A 20,115-nucleotide genomic window follows, 5' to 3' on the forward strand; every position below is an offset into this window, starting at 1 on the left:
AAACACAGAGACACTGAAGAGTCAGTCCAGTACCATGACCTGAACCTAATTCCGTGATACAGAGGTTCAGTGAAGGTGGTGTTGAAGGTGTAGAGGTGGATCAGTGAGCCAGAAGAGACACTGTAGAAGGACAGAGAGCCAGCAGGACAGTCCACATACACTGCTACTCTGTTAGAAACAGAGGAGGAGCAGGATGTTACTGTTTTATTGTGACTGACAAGGAAACCATCTTTACAACATTTCAGACTCCAGGACTGATCGTTCCCTCCAAGCCTGCAGCTCTCACGGTTTCCTTTCCTTTGGATTCCTCTGTAACTCACTGACACATCAACAGCTCCTGTCCACTCCACCTCCCAGTAACAGCGACCAGTCAGACCAGTTGAACACAGCAGCTGAGGCCACTGATCAAATCTGTCAGGATGATCAGGATACGACTGATCCTCCTCCACATGTGTCGCCTTCCTGTTGTCGTTGGAGAGTTTGATCTTTGTGTTCACTGTGTTTGTGTCGATTGTGAGTGGACAGGAATCTGATGGAGAGAACAAGACACAGCTGCAGTTATTGATCATCTGATCAGTTATTGACAGTTTGATGTAGACTCATGACATCAGTGATAATGTGACAGTGTGAAGATGGTTGAATGAAGTCCAAACACACTTACACTTCCTCAGATCTGGTGTCAACCATCTGACTCCACCAGGCTCCACCCTGAAAGAAGAGCAGAAGAAGCTGGAGTCTTCATGTTGTGATGATACAGAGCAGGAGGAGATGAGGAGGAAACACCTCATCACCTTGTCTAATAGTAAAGTGTGCACCTGCATGAAGCTCCTCCTCCTCTATCAGACAGTGTGTGTGGCTGCTAGGGGTGTAACGATACACAAAAGTCACGGTTCGGTACGTACCTCGGTTTTGAGGTCTCGGTTCGGTTCATTTTCGGTACAGTAAGAGAACCAAATGCAAAACATAAATTTGCTTGTTGTTTATTAGGAATTCTTCTAAACCAAATTTACATGTTTTAGTCAAATGTAATTATTTTACTCATCTAATAATGTTATGTTGTAGGTACATTGTCCCTGGTACAAATAAACGTATAAACGTATTACACTTAACTTATAAACTTACTAAACCATTATACAAAATATGAAAAATAAAATAATAGCCTACTGTTGTAAAGTGCTGCCTTATAAGTTCAATAAATTATTCTCAAATTAACAAAACATATAAAATAAGCCTTACAATGAATAAAATATTCACAAATAAACAAAAAAAACTTCTCACACAACTTTTTTTTTTTTTTTTACATGTAAAGTGCAGCACTAACAGTTCAAGCCGGCAATGTGGGCAAATGCCACAACGGCTGCCTGACGATGCAACCGTTCGGCCGCAAATAAATAAATAAATGAATGAATGAATAACGCGGATCATCACGATCGGCACAGTGCGTAGTGTCAACACAGCAGCGACATGCGCCTGCTCTGGGCGCATCTGCAGCAGATCCACAGGTGCTGGAGCCCGTGCGCGACACAGATGGCGCATTTCCACTAGCACGGCTCGGCTCGATACGGCTCGGCACGGCACGGCTCTGCTCGGTTTGGTTGTGTTTCCATTACAACTGAGTATCACTAGTGCCGCCGTGACGTCATTTACACGGCGCCGAGCAACGCTCTAAACTCTGTAAATATATAACTTTAGCAACATTTGAAACATTTTCAGGCGAGAAAGTAGTGGTTTAGATCCCCACCGTGTTGAAAAACTGACAAAATACCAGCTGTTTACAATTTTGTTTCAACGAAGTCGGCGTTACTAAAGCTAGCCGTAGTGAGCAACGCACTTCCGGTTATTTTCACAAAATAAAATACCCGTTGCCTTTTATCATAAGGAAAGCCATTACGATAGAATTGGTGCTTTTACTTTGTAAACAGGAAGTGAACCTACCCTCGCTGTAGCTAGCTTTAAACCGCCGTTTTGACTGCTCTCGTCCCGTTAACGGCATTTAACCGTTCAATATGCCTTACCGGAGAGTCTACCAGCTCTGAGATCGGCCTGGTTCATTGTAAAACATTTATTTATTGATGTAAATGTGGTGTTTTCTGTGCGTACAGACCCCAAGGCATTGCTGCTCTTCTGTCTAACCACAAACAAACTTCTGCTACAGCCACAATTGTTAGATTGTTAGATTGTTAGGTTCATCAATGAGACCAACATTTAAGAGTTTAACCAGCCGGTGGTAAACCTCTAAAAGCCATCGGGGAAGTTAATTAGCGGTCTGTTCTCCTCGGGGTGACGATGGTAGGCTGGCCGGCGGAGCACGTCAGGAGCCGGGCTGCTGCCTCTGTGATGAACCGGTCGCTGCTCGGACCTGGAGCTTCACTTCTCCGAAAAACATCGGGGCAAACTTCTAAACAGCCGTCGTTTGGATAAACTAACCGCACATGGGGATCTAAACAGTTACTTTCTCGCATAAAAAAATATTAAAACTTAATAAAGTCACGTACTAACAGAGCCAGTCTAAATGTTAGAAAATCTGTTGTCGGTCGTCGCTTCCAGTGACGACACTCATCGGCCAATCAGTGGAAGGCAGTCGGCTGACGTCACGTTTTAGTAACGCTTCGGCTCGCTTGGAACCAGGGCTGAGGTGATACCAAAAATGTACCCGGTTGCAGGTACTGCGTGCTAGTGGAAACACGCAATAGCGCGCCGAGCCGTGCCGTACCGAGCCGAACCGTGCTAGTGGAAATGCGCCAAGAGAGAGAGAGACAGACAGACGGAGGGACGGACGGACAGAGGGGCAGACAGACAGAGAGGAGATAGGAGCCACAGCCCCCACCTCCACTCCTCCTACAAGCAGGAAGGGTCTTCAAACCTCTGTTTTCTCGCTAGCGGTAGCATTAGCGATAGCCACAACGTAAACGGGCTGCACGTGTTGCTGCAGGCGGACTGTAAACACACACAACTTCTGTACCGAAACTCACTCGTTCTCAGCGCTGTGCCGAACCGAACACCCCGTACCGAATCGGTTCAATACAAATACATGTACCGTTACACCCCTAGTGGCTGCAGCAGCAGCAGCCTCTTCATACCTCAGAGAGTCCAGTCTCCAGTCTGGATCCTCCAGTACGACCGACAGCAGCTTCACTCCTGAGGCTCCTGGATGGTTGTAGCTCAGGTCCAGCTCTCTCAGATGCCAGGGGTTGGAGCTCAGAGCTGAGGCCAGAAAAGCACAGCCTTCCTCTGTGACCAGACATCCTGACAGACTGAACACACACAACAACACACAGGAACCCTGTCAACACCTGGAGGTGTGTTCAAGTGTCATCAGATCAACAGCTTGATGGATCCTCACCTCAGAGTCTCCAGTCTACAGTGTGGACTCTCCAGTCCACCAGACAGCAGCTTCACTCCTGAGTCCTGCAGGTCGTTGTTACTCAGGTCCAGATGTCTGAGACTAGAGGACTGGGAGCTGAGGACTGAGGACAGAGCTTCACAGCTTCTCTCTGAGAGGTTACAGCCACTCAGTCTGAAGAAACAACAACAAACAATCACCATGATTCTGTTACACAGCTCGGAGCAAACTATCCTGAATTGATTCAACTCTCTCTACACTTACAGAACTTTGTTGGAGGCTTTGACCACTGGCAGCAGCCTCAGAAGAGCTTTCTCTGAAGCAGAGTATTTCTTCAGGTCAAACTCATCCAGATGTTCTCCTGATGACAGTAAAATGAAGGCCAGAGCCGACAACTGACTAGAAGATAGTTTATCTTTGGAAAGACGTCCTGATCTCAGGGACTGTTGGATCTGCTCCACTAGAGAACGATCATTCAGTTCGTTCAGACAGTGGAAAAGGTTGATGCTTTTCTCTGCAGAGGAAGTCTCTTCAATCTTCTTCTTGATATACTCGACTGTTTCCTGATTGGTCAGGGAGTCACTTCCTGTCTGTGTCAGCAGACCTTGTAGAAGAGTCTGATTGGTCGAAAGCGAAAAACCCAGGAGGAAGCGGAGGAACAAGTCCAGGTGTCCATTTGGACTCTTCAAGGCCTCGTCCACAGTGCTCTGGTAGAAACAGTTCAGGGTACATTCAACTTTTCTTTCTAAATTCTTGGATGTTGTTTGTTGTTGTGACATCAGGTTGAGTCCAGAGTTGATGAAGGTCAGATGGACATGAAGAGCAGCCAGAAACTCCTGAACACTCAGATGGACGAAGCAGAACACCTTGTCCTGGTACAGGCCTCTCTCCTCTTTAAAGATCTGTGTGAACACTCCTGAGTACACTGAGGCTGCTCTGATATCGATGCCACACTCTGTCAGGTCTGATTCATAGAAGATCGGGTTTCCTTTCTGCAGCTGCTCAAAAGCCAGTTTTCCCAGAGACTCAATCATCTTCCTGCTGTCTGGACTCCAGTGTGGATCTGTCTCAGCTTCTCCATCGTACTTGACCTTCTTCAGTTTTAGTTGAACCACCAGGAAGTGGATGTACATCTCAGTCAGGGTCTTGGGCAGATCTCCTCCCTCTCTGGTCTCCAGAACTGTAGCAGTGATCCAGCAGAAGACTGGGATGTGGCACATGATGTGGAGGCTTCGTGAGGTCTTGATGTGGGAGATGATCTCTCTGGCCTGTTCCCTATCTCTGAACCTCTTCTTGAAGTACACCTCCTTCTGTGGGTCAGTGAACCCTCTGACCTCTGTCACCATGTCAACACACTCAGGAGGGATCTGATTGGCTGCTGCAGGTCGTGTGGTTATCCAGAGACGAGCAGAGGGAAGCAGTTTACCCCTGATGAGGTTGGTCAGCAGCACGTCCACTGAGGTGGACTCTGTCACATCAGTCAGGATCTCCGTGTTGTGGAAGTCCAGAGGAAGTCGACACTCGTCCAGACCGTCAAAGATGAAGACCACCTGGAACTGATCAAACCTGCAGATTCCTGCTTCTTTGGTTTCAGTGAAGAAGAGATGAACAAGTTCCACCAAGCTCAACTTTTTCTCTTTCAGCACATTCAGCTCTCTGAAGGTGAAGGGAAATGTGAAGTGTATGTCCTGCTTGGCTTTGTCTTCAGCCCAATCCAGAGTGAACTTCTGTGTTAAAACTGTTTTCCCAATGCCAGCCACTCCCATTGTCATCACTGTTCTGATTGGTCGGTCTCTTCCAGGTGGGACTTTAAAGATGTCTTCTGGTTTGATGGTTGTTTCTGGTCTGTCTGGTTTCCTGGATGCTGTTTCAATCTGTGTGACCTCATGTTCATCATTGACCTCTCCAGCCCCTCCCTCTGTGATGTAGAGCTCTGTGTAGATCTGGTTCAGAGGAGTTGGGTTTCCTGCTTTAGCGATGCCCTCAAACACACAATGGAACTTCTTCCTCAGGTCAGATTTAAGGTTCTGCTGGCACATAGCAGGAGATCCTGCAAGAACACAAAAACACATTTAGTTAATGTGGTTGTATCTTAAGTTAACTTAGATCCTCCTTCGTTTCCAATAAATACAGAAGAATTCTAAAAGAAATCCAATCTACAACTGACTCATGGAGAAAATTATGTGAAATCATTGAATCGTGTGGAAATTTTAGTTCCTCTAATGAGTGAACATGTTTCCCTCCATGTGTTGATGACAGTGAATGTCTCATTTGTCCATCATGTTGAATCTTTAGAGAAATCCTCTTACTCCTCTGCAGACGCTCAGCCATCTCCTCCTGCTTCATCCTCCTCAGGAAGTTCACTGTGATCTTCACTAATGCCTCTCTTCTGCTCCTCCTCTGCTCTTCATCCTCACTGTCCATCACCGTCTCATCCTCCCTCTGGCTCCCTGAGCATTCTGGGTAATCTGGACTCAGAGACTTGTGGATCTCCTTCAGCTCATTTTTGATGTCCTCCTCCAGCAGCTGGAACAGAAACTCTATGAGTGACGGCATCAAACTAAAACCATGGAGCCAAACATCAGATCCATGTTGGACAGACTGACAATCCACTGGTGTCAAAGTGCAGCATGGAGATGATTGTGAACACAACAGATGTAACAGCAGCTGTTGGACATGTCCTCACCTTAAACATGGAGTCCAGGTGTGTTTGATGCTGCTGGGCAGACTGACCACTGGGAACCTCTGAGCTCTCCTGGTCCACTCTGTGGAGGAATCATGGAGAATGAGCTCACATCATGTCTGTCCACACAGAGACACATACAAGCTAAAGGTCCATGAAGTCAGGTTTGATGTGACAGCCAATCAGATGCCTCCTTGTAGAGGTGAAGGTTGACTAGTCCTGCTGATCCCACTGAGAATCAACAGCTCAGTCTGCAGCTGTTTGTAGCTTCAGCTCAGTGTTTAGTTCAGTCCCTACAGCTCTAACCACCCCTCACAGTTTGACCTCCACCTTCCAGTGTGGACGTTCACAACATAGAGACACTTCGACCTCTGCCTGGTCCAACAACACCTCATACAACTGGTTGTTTTCTACATTAATCTGAGTCTGAGTGTCAGTTACAGCTTACTTCTGGTCAACTGATCCTTGTCCTCCTTTAAACTCATTTTTCCAGTCCTTTGAATGACCCCTTTTTAGAGAAAGACAGCTGGGTCCAGAAGAGTCTGGTCTCCTAAAACAACAACAAAACTGATAAATGTACATCTTGGAGGAAACTGATGAAAAATGTCCTAAATCTTTTAATGAACAGGTAACATTTAGTGAGAAAGATTTTATCCATTTTAATTCTGACGTTCCATCAACAGATTGACTGAATCTAAGGGGCTGATTCTTGGACCGGTCGCTCTTCATGGACACACAGCTGGGTCCAGATCCAGGTCCAGGTACAGGTCCAGCAGTCTGTTGTTTGCCCATCACCCTAACATACACACAGAGCTTTTAATGTGAGTAATAATGATGGAGCAGTGTTCTGCCTCATGGATACTTATTAATCCTTATCTCACTTTTGACCTGTGGTTCGTCTCCGATATTCCCGACACAGTTTCTTAGAGGGAGGGGCTCCCTCCTCTCTGTCCTCACACTGATCCATGCTGCTGAGTTCACACACACTTTGTAGCTTCACCTGCAGAGAAATCACAAATCATTACCAGCTCACATGTCCACCGTGTGTCCAGCTGCTCCTCCACTGATTGGCTCTTCTTCTCTGTTTCAGTGTCAGGAAGAGGAAGCTGCTGTACTTCTACTCTCAGTCCACTAGATGGAGCCACAGGAGCCAGTAGCAGAAAGGTGAAGACCACGTTTATTTCACACATCACTTGAAAGCAGCATGAGGACACACAGGTGGTCAACAGCTGCAGTCTACTCTTTCAACACATTGAAGTGTTGTTGTGCACAACATGTTTCCCAACAGAAATGAAAAAGAGAATCAGCTTTTATGTCACGAGGCAGTGGAACAACAGCTCAGAAAAACTATCAAACAAAATGTCCATCAAAGTTTACATTAAAATGCTTATATCTCACACATCAACTAGAGAAAAAAAAACACAAGTAATACATTTGATGCAGGATTCTGGCTATTTCTAAACTGCAGTATTTCTTCTGTAAGGATCAGAACACATAATCCACCTTAAGAGTATCCATAGCTGTCAGGGCTCCACAGTGGTGATGTGTCCACCCCTGGGAGTTAAAAAGCAGTCGAATGCTCAGGTGACAACAGGTGTTTGCAAGTCAAACATTAAAAACTGCTCACTTTACCTTCAGAGGAGAAAATCATCTGCGACACCAAGTTTGTTTAAAGTGAAACTGATCAGCAACATGTCAACAAGGAGATAGACATGTGTGTCTGTGGGGGGCATGGGGCGGACTAAGGGCCAGGAGGATAAGGTGCAAGATAAAGATAAGAAAACTTATTGCGGGGCGCAGTTTAGCTCAGTTGGTAGAGCACCCGCCCCATGTGTTGTGTTGCAGCTATCATCCTCACTGCAGGCGACCCCGGTTCAAATCCCGTGCCGAGCGGCCCAATCCTGCATGTCATTCCCCCCCGCCTCCCATTTCCTGTCTCTCTCTCGACTTTCCTGTCCAATAAAGGCATAAAAGCCCCAAAAATAGACATAAAAAAAAAAGAAAACTTATTGCGCAGAAAATTTCCAGAGCTGTTCTGCTGTCCTAGAATACTTTTGCTGTCTTTTTCATCATCAGACATTTGATGTAAAGTGTTTTAGTTTGAACCTGTTCAGGTCAGTTCCTCAATGATTCTTCAATTGATAACCCGTGGTTCTCAGAGCAACTGTCTGAACTAATTCATGAACGAGACCTTGCTTGGGCAACTGCAAGAAAATCCAAAAATAAGTCAGACTGGCAACATTTTAGGTATCTGAGAAACAAGTGTGTCTCCCAAATACGTAAAGTTAAAGCAGATTTTTATGTTAATGAAATATGTGATAGCACAAACAACCCTTCTAAATTCTGGAAGATGATTAAATCATTGTCTTCAGGCACAAGGGACACTGTACTTCCGAATACTTGAAAGCTGAATGATGAGATCATTACAGAAAAGAAAAGTATGTTAGATTCCTTAAACCAGCATTTTATATCTTCTGGTTCGTTGTTTGGGCAGGAATTGAAACAAGAGATGAGTCAAGTGGATTACTCTCTGTCTGGTGAAAATGTACTTTGTGATTTTGATCTTGCTCTCATTACTAAAGAGGAGGTATATAATGCTCTCATTAAGTTAAATACCAAGAAATCCTCTGGTCCTGATGGGTTAGACCCATACTTCTTGAAAATTGCTGCTGAACATATTGCAGAACCTTTGACATATATTTTCAACCTGACTATAGAAACTGGAATAATTCCTAGTGTCTGGAAGTCAACAAAATCCTAATAATTATAGGCCAATATCAAAACTGTCTGCTTTAGCCAAAGTTTTAGAAGGGCTTATAAGTGACCAGTTGAAAGATTTTCTGACAACAAATAGCATTTTAAATGAACTGCAGTCTGGTTTCAGAAAAAAGCACAGTACTGTCACTGCCACTATGAAAGTCTTAAATGATCTCATAAGTGCTATTGATTCTAAAGAATACTGTGCTGCATTGTTTTTAGATCTGTCAAAGGCCTTTGACACAGTTGACCACTTGGTCTTGTGCCAGAGACTGTGAGATATTGGAATGTCTTCAAAAGCTGTCATGTGGTTTGGCAACTACTTGAGCGGCAGAACACAAAGTGTTCAGGTTGATGGTGTATCCTCCAAACCTTTGTTGACTCAAAATGGTGTCCCCCAGGGGTCCATATTGGGTCTCATTTTATTTACTATTTATATAAATGTCTTGTGTCAAAATGTAAATGATGCCAAATTTCACTTTTATGCAGATTACACTATTTTGTACTGTTCTGCTTCATCATTAACAAGTGCCATACAAAAGATACAATCTGCTTTTAATGTCATTCAGAGTAATCTTAATCAATTAAGACTTGTGCTCAATTCTGACAAAACTAAATTGATGTGCTTTTCAAAATCAGGGAAGACAGATGATTCTTGTCAGATTGTTACACAAAATGAGAAAGTGATTGAACAAGTTTCAGTCTACAAATACTTGGGATTTTACTTGGATGAAAATCTGTCTTTTAAATATCATATTGAGTGTCTTACAAAGAAACTCAGGGTTAAACTTGGTTTCTATTATAGAAACAAAAGTTGTTTCTCCTTTAATGCGAGAAAAAGACTCAAGCAACTTTTGTATCAATACTTGACTATGGTGATATCTTATACATGCATGCAAATCTCTCCTCTCTGAAAATGCTGGATTCGGTGTATCATGCAGCATTAAGATTTGTAACAGATTTAGGTTTTCGTACTCATCACTGTAGTCTTTATGAGAGTGTTGGCTGGCCTTCTTTGTACAATCGTAGATGGGAACACTGGTATTGTTTTCTTTATAAGGCCATCCTGTGTGACTTGCTTCCTTATGGTTGGTTCCTAAAGTCAACACCAGAAGCTGTAGTCTCAGGCACGATAGATTGATAATGTATACTATTCCTCGTACACGGACTGTCTTTGGGGAAAGTGCCTTCAAAGCATTCGCACCCTCGTCCTGGTATAAATTACAGAGTCATCTTAAGTTGGATTATCTCCCAAGTATGGAAGATTTTAAAGCTAGGATCAAGGACTATTTGACTACTGAATGCACCTGTCCTGTCACCGAACGCAGCTGGTGATTATAATGTATTGATGTGATTTGCTGTTACTGTTTTAGCTGTTTTTATGTTTGTTTTGTTGATGTTGTCCAAATGTGTAGGCTACTTGATGTGGATGTACTGTGCTGCTTTCTTGGCCAGGACCCCCTTGCAAAAGAGATTCTGAATCTCAATGGGATTATTCCTGGTTAAATAAAGGTTAAAAAAAAAAAAAAAAGATTCAGGGACAAAACACAAATATTCTCTGTCAGATTTTTATTGTGAAAAGACAACTAAATGACACTCGTAGTAAAAAAGTTAAACTCTACAACATTTTTATTCTACAATAATCTCTGAGGTGTATGAAGCAGACACCTTCATGACTTATGTCAGAGTACAAATCATCCTGGTCAAACTCCATTACCAGTGAATGATAGAGTTAGATACTTTTACTGTAGTGGAAGTACTGGAGAACTATATTTTAAAGACAGTTCAGCATTGGATAGTAGGCTACTTTATCTAAGTGAGTCTTTACAGAATGTCAAATCTGAAGGGAAGTGGTGAATCATGTTAATCACAGCAACCATTTACAATAAAAGAAATCTATTTTCAGTTTGAGGCAGCGTCTCCCTCCTGATCTCTATCTAGTGACAATCATTAGGACACTGCAAATGGAAAGTGATAGATACAGAAGACAGACAGATTTTTTAAAAGGGGTTTTAAAGATACTACATAGAACACAGAGACACTGAAGAGTGAATCCAGCGCCACGACCTGAACCTAATCCCAGGATAAAGAGGCTCAGTGAAGGTGGTGTTGAAGGTGTAGATGTGGATCAGAGAGTCAGAGGAGATTCTGTAGAAGGACAGAGATCCAGCAGGACAGTCCACATACACTGCTACTCTGTTAGAGACAGAGGAGGAGCAGGATGTCACTGTTTTATTGTGACTGACAGTGAAACCATCATCACAACATTTCAGACTCCAGGACTGATCGTTCCCTCCAAACCTGCAGCTCTCACAGTTTCCTTTCCTTTGGATTCCTCTGTAACTCACTGACACATCAACAGCTCCTGTCCACTCCACCTCCCAGTAACAGCGACCAGTCAGACCAGTTGAACACAGCAGCTGAGGCCAGTGTTCGAATCTGTCTGGATGATCAGGATATGACTGATCCTCCTCCACAAGTGTCACTGTCCTGTTGTTGTTGGAGAGTTTGATTCTTCTGTTTACTGTGTTCGTGTCGATTTTGAGTCGACAGGAATCTGATGGAGAAACAAGACACAGCTGCAGTTACTGATCATCTGATCAGTTATTGACAGTTTGATGAAGACTCATGACGTCAGTGATGTGACAGTGTGAAGATGGTTGAATGTGCTGCTTTGTTTCAATGAACCAACGTCCAAACACACTTACACTTCCTCAGACCTGGTGTCAACCATTGGACTCCATCAGGCTCCATCCTGAAAGAAGAAGAGAAAAGGAGCTGGAGTCTTCATGTTGTGATGATACAGAGCAGGAGGAAACGAGGAGGAAACACCTCATCACCTTGTCTAATAGTAAAGTGTGCACCTGCATGAAGCTCCTCCTCTATCAGACAGTGTGTGTGGCTGCAGCAGCCTCTTCATACCTGAGAGAGTCCAGTCTCCAGTCTGGATCCTCCAGTCCGTCTGACAGCAGCTTCACTCCTGAGGCTCCTGGATGGTTGTAGCTCAAGTCCAGCTCTCTCAGATGGGAGGGGTTGGAGCTCAGAGCTGAGGCCAGAGAAGCACAGCCTTCCTCTGTGATCAGACATCCTGACAGACTGAACACACACAACAACACACAGGAACCCTCTGTCAAAACCTGCTGCTGTGTTCAAGTGTTCAAGTGTCTTCAGATAAACAGCTGGATGGATTCTCACCTGAGAGTCTCCAGTCTACAGTGTGGATTCTTCAGTCCACCAGACAGGACCTTGACTCCTGAGTCCTGCAGATTGTTGTTACTCAGGTCCAGGTGTCTGAGACTAGAGGACTGGGAGCTGAGGACTGAGGACAGAGCTTCATAACTTCTCTCTGAGAGGTTACAGTCGCTCAGTCTGAAGAAACAACAACAAACAAGAACATGATTCTGTTACACAGCTCAGACCAAACTATCCTGAATTGACTGAACTCTTTCTACACTTACAGAACTTTATTTGAGGCTTTGACCACTTGCAGCAGCCTCAGAAGAGCCTCCTCTGAAGCAGAGTATTTCTTCAGGTCAAACTTGTCCAGATCTTCTCCTGATGACAGTAAAATGAAGGCCAGAGCCGACAACTGACTAGAAGATAGTTTATCTTTGGAAAGACGTCCTGATCTCAGGGACTGTTGGATCTGCTCCACTAGAGAACGATCATTCAGTTCGTTCAGACAGTGGAACAGGTTGATAGTGTTTTCTGGAGGGCAAATCTCTTCAATCTTCTTCTTGATGTACTGGACTGTTTCCTGATTGGTCAGGGAGTCACTTCCTGTCTGTGTCATCAGACCTCGTAGGAGAGTCTGATTGGTCGGCAGGGAAAGACCCAGGAGGAAGCGGAGGAACAAGTCCAGGTGTCCATTTGGACTCTGTAAGGCCTCGTCCACAGCGCTCTGGTAGAAAGAGGTCGGGGTACATTCAACTTTTCTTTCAGACTTCTTGGATGTTGTTTGTTGTTGTGACATCAGGTTGAGTCCAGAGTTGATGAAGGTCAGATGGACATGAAGAGCAGCCAGAAACTCCTGAAAACTTAGATGGATGAAGCAGAACACCTTGTCCTGGTACAGGCCGCTCTCCTCTTTAAAGATCTGTGTGAACACTCCTGAGTACACTGAGGCTGCTCTGATATCGATGCCACACTCTGTCAGGTCTGATTCATAGAAGATCAGGTTTCCTTTCTGCAGCTGCTCAAAAGCCAGTTTTCCCAGAGACTCAATCATCTTCCTGCTCTCTGGACTCCAGTGTGGATCTGTCTCAGCTCCTCCATCATACTTGATGTTCTTCAGTTTCAGTTGAACCACCAGGAAATGGATGTACATCTCAGTCAGGGTCTTGGGCAGCTCTCCTCCCTCTCTGGTCTTCAACAGCTCCTGCAGAACTGTAGCAGTGATCCAGCAGAAGACTGGGATGTGGCACATGATGTGGAGGCTTCGTGAGGTCTTGATGTGGGAGATGATCTTTCTGGCCTGCTGCTCATCTCTGAATCTCTTCTTGAAGTACACCTCCTTCTGTGGGTCAGTGAACCCTCTGACCTCTGTCACCAAGTCAACACAATTAGGAGGGATCTGATTGGCCGCTGCAGGTCGTGTGGTTATCCAGAGGCGAGCAGAGGGAAGCAGTTTCCCCCTGATGAGGTTGGTCAGCAGCACGTCCACTGAGGTGGACTCTGTCACATCAGTCAGGATCTCAGTGTTGTGGAAGTCCAGAGGAAGTCGAAACTCGTCCAGACCGTCAAAGATGAAGACCACCTGGAACTGATCAGACTTGCAGATTCCTGCTTCTTTGATTTCAGGGAAGAAGAGATGAACAAGTTCCACCAAGCTGAACTTTTTCTCCTTCAGCACATTCAGCTCTCTGAAGGTGAAGGGAAATGTGAAGTGTATGTCCTGGTTGGTTTTGTCTTCAGCCCAGTCCAGAGTGAACTTCTGAGTTAAGACTGTTTTCCCAATGCCAGCCATTCCCATTGTCATCACTGTTTTGATTGGTCGGTCTCTTCCTGGTGGGACTTTAAAGATGTCTTCAGGTCTGATGGTTGTTTCCAATCCAACTGGTTTCATGGATGCTGTTTCAATCTGTGTGACCTCATGTTTATCATTGAATTCTCCAGCCCCTCCCTCTGTGATGTAGAGCTCTGTGTAGATCTGGTTCAGAAGAGTTGGGTTTCCTGCTGTAGCGATGCCCTCAAACACACACTGGAACCTCTTCTTCAGGCCAGATTTAAGGTTCTGTTGGCAGATAGTGGGATATCCTGCAAGAACACAAAAGAAAATTAACCTTAATGTGGTTGTGAATGAACTTTTTCAGCTGCAAAAGAGAAGGACGATTCAAAACAAGGTTGCAGTGTTAGCTCCTCCTATAGTTTTATATTATATACAGTATTATATACACAGAAGAATTATAGAAGAAATCCAATCAACAACTGAATTATAGAGACAATCATGTACATTTTTTAAATTCCTCTAACAAGTGATTATATAAACATGTTTCCCTCCATGTGTTGATGTCAGTGAATGTCTCATTTGTGCATCATGTTGAATCTCTAGAAAAACTTACTCCCCTGCAGACACTCAGCCAGCTCCTCCTGCTTCCTCCTCCTCAGGAAGTTCACTGTGATCTTCACTAATGCCTCTCTGCTGCTCCTCTGCTCTTCATCCTCACCATCCAACACCTCCTCATCCTCCCTGTGAAATTCTGGGTAATCTAGACTCAGAGACTTGTGGATCTCCTTCAGATCATCTTTGATGTCCTCCTCCAGCAGCTAGAACAGAAACTCTATGAGTGACAGCATCAAACTAAAACCATGGAGCCAAACATCAGATCCATGTTGGACAGACTGACAATCCACTGGTGTCAAAGTGCAGCATGGAGATGATTGTGAACACAACAGATGTGACAGCAGCTGTTGGACATGTCCTCACCTTAAATATGGAGTCCAGGTGTGTTTGATGCTGCTGGGCAGACTGACCACTGGGAACCTCTGAGCTCTCCTGGTCCACTCTGTGGAGGAATCATGGAGAATGAGCTCACATCATGCCTGTCCACACAGAGACACACACAAGCTAAAGGTCCATGAAGTCAGGTTTGATATGACAGCCAATCAGACACCTCCCTTTAGAGGTGAAGGTTGACTAGTCCTGCTGATCCCACTGAGAATCAACAGCTCAGTCTGCAGCTGTTTGTAGCTTCAGCTCAGTGTTTGGTTCAGTCCCTACAGCTCTCACCACCCCTCACAGTTTGACCTCCACCTTCCAGTGTGGACGTTCACAACATAGAGACACTTTGACCCCTGACCTGGTCCAACAACACCTCATACAACTGGTTGTTTTCTACATTAACCTGAGTCTGAGTGTCAGTTACAACTTACATCTGATCAGCTGATCCTTGTCCTTCTTTAAACTCAATGAAAACATCCTTTGAGTAGTCGCTCTTCAGTGACTGACAGCTGGGTCCAGGAGAGTCTGGTCTCTGCTGCTGGATCCTGAAACAACAACACAACTGATAAATGTACATGTTGGAGAAAACTGATGAAAAATGTCTTCAGTCTTTTAATAAATGCAACAAGTGATGTTTAGAGAGAAAAGTTACAAGAGAAGGATCATTCAGGTTGAGTGTCAGTTACAGCTTACATTTGATCAGCTGATCCTTGTCCTCCCTTAAACTCAATGATAACATCCTTTGAGTCGTCGCTCTTTAGAGACAGACAGCTGGGTTCAGGAGAGGCTGGTCTTTGCTGCTGGATCCTAAAACATCAACACAACTGATAAATGTTGGAGAAAACTGATGAAAAATGCCTTCAATCTTAAAATGAACACCAAGAACTTTTAGTGAGAAAAGTGTTTTGAAGTTCTGACCTTCCATCCACAGATTGACTGAATCTAAGAGAACGATCCATGGACCAGTCACTCTTCATGGACACCATGTTGGGTTCAGGTCCAGGTCCAGGTCCAGGTCCAGGTCCAGGTCCAGAGTAATGTGTGTCTCTGACCCTAACACACACAGATTTTAATGTAAATAACAATGACGGAGCAGTGATGTAAGTTATAGACACTTCAAGATGCTCATCTGACCTTTGACCTCTGATCTGGCTCTCATGTTCCCCAGTGGTTTTAGAGGGAGGGACTCCCTGTTCTTTGTCCATGCTGCTGAGTTCACATCCACAGCAGCTCACAAACAGTTTGTAGCTTCACCTGCAGAGGAAACACACATTATTACCAGCTCACATGTCCATCATGTGTCCAGCTGCTCCTCCACTGATTGGCTCTTCTTCTCTGTTTCAGTGCTAGAAAGATGAAGATGCTGCACTTCTACTCTCAGTCCACTAGATGGAGCCACAGGACCAGAGAGGCTGATGTGGGGTGAGTCGGTCTCACAGATCCGTCAAACTAAACCAGCAGTAGAAAGGTGGAGACCACGTTTAGTTCGCACATCACATGAAAGCAGCATGAGGACTCAGAGGTGGCCAACAGTTGTAGTCTACTCTGACAACACAGTGAAGTGTTGTAGTGCAAATATCCACACAACATGTTTCCCAACACAAATGAAGAAGAGAGAATAAATTGTGATGTAGTGAGGCAGTGGAACAACAGATGAGAATAACAATCAAACAACATGTCCATCAAAGTTTAAACTGAAATAGATGTTAAAATGCTCCTCACACATCAACTAGAGAACCAAAAAAACCATGAGTAATACATTTCATGCAGAATTCTGGCTCGTACAGGAGTATTTCTAAACTGCAGTATTAACTCTTTAAGGATCAGAACACATGAACCACCTTCAGAGTATCCATAGCTGTCAGGGCCCCACGGTGGTGATGTGTCCACCCCTGGGAGTTTAAAAGCAGTCGTATGTTCAGGTAACAACAGGTGTTAACAAGTCAAACATTTCAAAACTGCTCACGTTACCTTCAGAGGAGAAAATCATCTGCGACACCAAGTTTGTTTAAAGTGAAACTGATCAGTAACATGTCAACAAGGAGATAGACATGTGTATCTGTGGGGGGGCAGGGGGCGGAGTAACTGCCAGGAGGATAAGGTGCAAGACAAAGATAAGAAAAGATATTGCGCAGAAAAGTTTCAGAGCTGTTCTGCCCTCCTAAACAAACACAAAAATACACTTTAAAAATCCGAATTCAAAGTTGTTGAATAGTCAAAATACTTTTGTACAAGTAAAACTCCTTCTTTATAATTTAACCAGAGTAAACTTCCATTAGTGTGATCATGTGCTGAAAATACCAAAAGTAAAGCTTGCAGAGTAACTGCCAAATTGTGAAGGTGTTTGTTAAAGATAGGCTTCAATATGATTGGTGTGAACAATTTAGTTTTGAATGCTTAGTGATGAAACTCGAACTTCATTAAATCACTGAGGATTGAAACCCATGACTTTTAAACTGTAGACAAGTTTTCAACAGCTGCTAGACAAAGACAGAAACAAGAACAAGATATTTTCCCCTAGATATCAAATATTAAACGTTTGTCAACACTGATGATATGTCCAAGTGTGTGCATCAGAATATGCTGTGGAAACCATAACACTCTTGGAGCACCACTGACAACCAGGAATAAACTGGGTGACAACCACAAAGAGAGTTGTGACATCTGGAGAAACATAGGCCAGCCAGAAAGATGGCAACTGGGGTGGAGAGGGTTAGCTCCCTTAGCGGGATCATCCCTATGTTCCCCCGGTCCTATGTTCCACACTTTGTATTAGAACCCTTTTTTTTAGAAAAAGCGTCCTATGTTCCCAGCTTTTCCCCAAAAGGACCCGGGGAACATGCAATTTTTGTGCCCATACCTGGAAGTGGAGTTGTGAGTGACTTTGCATATTTTTGCCTATTTTTGAGAAGTTGAGTTGTGACTTTGAGTGAGTGTAATTGTCCCATTGGTTGGGTTTAGGCAATGAAGAAAGGAGTTAAGTTTAGTAAAAAGACTGGGTAGAGGCTAGACAGGTCAGATAGATAGAGTCCAGATAAGCAGAGAGAGTCCATCAACCAGCAACAGTGAGGAACATAACAAAACAAACAAACAAACAAAAAGAAAAAGCTCTTATGTTCCCCGGTAACATTGAGGAACATAGGACCCTTTTTCAGAAAAAGGATCCTATGTTCCAGAGTATGTATTGCGACCAGGGAACATAGGCCCCTTTTTGGGAAAAACGGGGAACATAGGACCCTTTTTCAAAAAGAAGGTCCTATATTCCCTGATAGGGGAACATAGATCTGCAAAAACGAGAAGGGCTTGAAGATACATCAGAGCAGGATGAAATGCTTGACAGTGGAACAAACGACACAGAAGTTACCTCTGGTGATACTCAGGAGGAGCTAGGTCAGGAGACAAATCACTGTGCCCAGAGCCTCCAAGTGTTGCCAACACCTGCTGCAAGCAATCCACCCTCAGCCCCCAAGGGTCAGAATGCATGAAACCCACAGAGTCACCAACCACAGCACCAGGCTGCACGCCATCAGCTCCATTCGCTAGACCCAGGATCAAGTGGCCGAAATCCTCAAGAGAGCTGTCTGGCAACAGTTTGATGAGGATGTTGACCAGATCTGGGAAGCAATGGCCGAGGGTGAAGTGGACCACAGGCTGTGCTCCATGACCACCCTCACCATCAACATAGCACCTGAGCGTTTTTGCACGGAGGCAGCCAAACCTGCAGCAGCGCCCTTTACTCTGAATAATAGAGCAAGGAAGATCCAGCTCTCAGGTTGCTAAAGAACCAGTGCAGGATTTCTGGGGAAGAAGAGATGGCTGACCTTTGCCGACATCCAGGCAATGCTCCGAAAGCATCTATTGATCCTGAGAAATGGTGAACAGGGCAAGATCAAGCTCGGCGCCAGAATAAAGCAGAGTGCCCCACAGAATCTGTAAGAACTGTTCAAAGGTACTCCAACAGCTGTGGTGGGCCCTGAATGTGACCTGGAGGAGAAGGGAAACGCCTAGAGTGGTCATACTGAAGGAAGAAGAATTTAAGAACATACTGTAAACCAGTTTTGGATAATCTCCTTACTAAGGTTGGAGAGCAAATCTTCTTCTATCCATTAAAATTATTAAAGTTTTGCCCTGTCTGACTGACTGAAAATACAGTTTTTTGTTGTTTCCATTACAGATTGTTTAAAGGGACAACGAGGAGTTTCTATTCGGTTATAAAAAAGTCTCACGTTAATGTGGATGAATCTCCGCTACTCACACTTGTTAATGGCTCCATTTTCGCTAAATATATCGATCTGTCTCTATCGTTATTTTGTTATTATTAGTGGTGGCGGAAATGCTGGTCGAGCCGACCAGCGTTTCCTTCATGGCGAGTTATGAGAATAACGCCGCAGAATCGCCGTTTATGGTCGGAACTACGATGGTATGTGAACCTCTTTGAACCTCTGACTTTAATTTTTGATGAATGAAAACATGAGTCCGTCTTGCGCCGGGTCAAAGAAATGTACGGTGCGCGCGGAGGCTCATAAATGTAGTGTGAAAACGCTTCGCTTTTCCAAAACTCCTCGTTGTCCCTTTAAATTCAAAATGTCAAATTACACATTAAGCAGGTTCATGGAAACCCAATTCCTTGGAACGTCTTAGTCTTTGTTCTGGATGTAATGCTTCAACATTGAGAGCCTCTGGAATACTTTCACTGTCTCTTTGCCCAGACATTTCATGTAAACGGTGACAGTATTTTAGTTTGAACCTGATCATATCAGTTCTTCAATGATTCAGAGACAAACACAAATATTCTCAGGCTTTTATTGTGAAAAGATGACAAAGTGACAGTGGAAAATAACAAAACAATATTTTTATCCTGTAATAATCTCTTAATTGTGTGAAGCAAACAATTTATTGACTTGTGTCAGAGTACAGATCATCCTGATCAAATACAATTCTATTACCAATGAATGTTAGAGATTTTTACTGAAATGGAAGTACTGAAGAACTTGAGTTTAAAGACAGTTCAGCATTGAACATTACTTTCCATTGTTAGATAGATAGATAGATAGATAGATAGATAGATAGATAGATAGATAGATAGATAGATAGATAGATAGATAGATAGATAGATAGATAGATAGATAGATAGATAGATAGATAGATAGATAGAAAGAAAGAAAGAAAGAAAGAAAGAAAGAAAGAAAGAAAGAAAGAAAGAAAGACTTGCTTCAGTTACTGGAAAACAATGTATACACTTTATTGGGGACACTTGTCAGATTCCATGTCCAGATGCTACTACTATACAAGTTAAGTGTCCCACAGTTCAATTATTACCAGGGGCCTCATTTATCATTGTGGATACACCTTTTTTTACGCCATTTTCCCCTCGTTTTGTGCGTACGCACT

At 43.9% G+C, this 20,115-nt stretch overlaps 2 protein-coding genes and 1 long non-coding RNA gene across 3 annotated transcripts; all 3 read right to left on the minus strand.

Moving 5' to 3' along the window:
• Positions 1-1,448: 1,448 nt before the first annotated feature.
• Positions 1,449-16,738, minus strand: LOC310997706 (protein NLRC3-like; the record flags this gene model as incomplete). The annotated part of the gene is made up of 13 exons (XM_083987497.1): positions 16,696-16,738; positions 15,859-15,978; positions 15,643-15,777; positions 15,418-15,531; positions 15,156-15,269; positions 14,710-14,788; positions 14,345-14,549; positions 12,242-14,039; positions 11,979-12,152; positions 11,706-11,879; positions 3,344-3,517; positions 3,081-3,254; positions 1,449-1,485 (listed from the first exon to the last, which is right to left on the minus strand). The coding sequence occupies exons 2-13, from the start codon at positions 15,927-15,929 to the stop codon at positions 1,449-1,451; spliced, it is 3,249 nt and encodes a 1,082-aa protein (XP_083843623.1). The 5' UTR covers positions 15,930-15,978; positions 16,696-16,738.
• Positions 3,939-6,543, minus strand: LOC310997444 (NACHT, LRR and PYD domains-containing protein 3-like; the record flags this gene model as incomplete). The annotated part of the gene is made up of 5 exons (XM_083987137.1): positions 6,475-6,543; positions 6,030-6,108; positions 5,653-5,869; positions 4,973-5,393; positions 3,939-3,960 (listed from the first exon to the last, which is right to left on the minus strand). The coding sequence occupies exons 2-5, from the start codon at positions 6,036-6,038 to the stop codon at positions 3,939-3,941; spliced, it is 669 nt and encodes a 222-aa protein (XP_083843263.1). The 5' UTR covers positions 6,039-6,108; positions 6,475-6,543.
• On the minus strand, positions 6,698-7,690 carry LOC310996260. Its single transcript, XR_014595894.1, has 3 exons — positions 7,659-7,690; positions 6,908-7,026; positions 6,698-6,822 (listed from the first exon to the last, which is right to left on the minus strand). It is a non-coding gene; the product is annotated as an uncharacterized lncRNA (long non-coding RNA).
• Positions 16,739-20,115: the final 3,377 nt, after the last annotated feature.

This window comes from Trachurus trachurus (assembly GCF_905171665.1).
Source record: "Trachurus trachurus genome assembly, chromosome: 2".
Classification (NCBI taxonomy): Eukaryota; Metazoa; Chordata; class Actinopteri; order Carangiformes; family Carangidae; genus Trachurus; species Trachurus trachurus.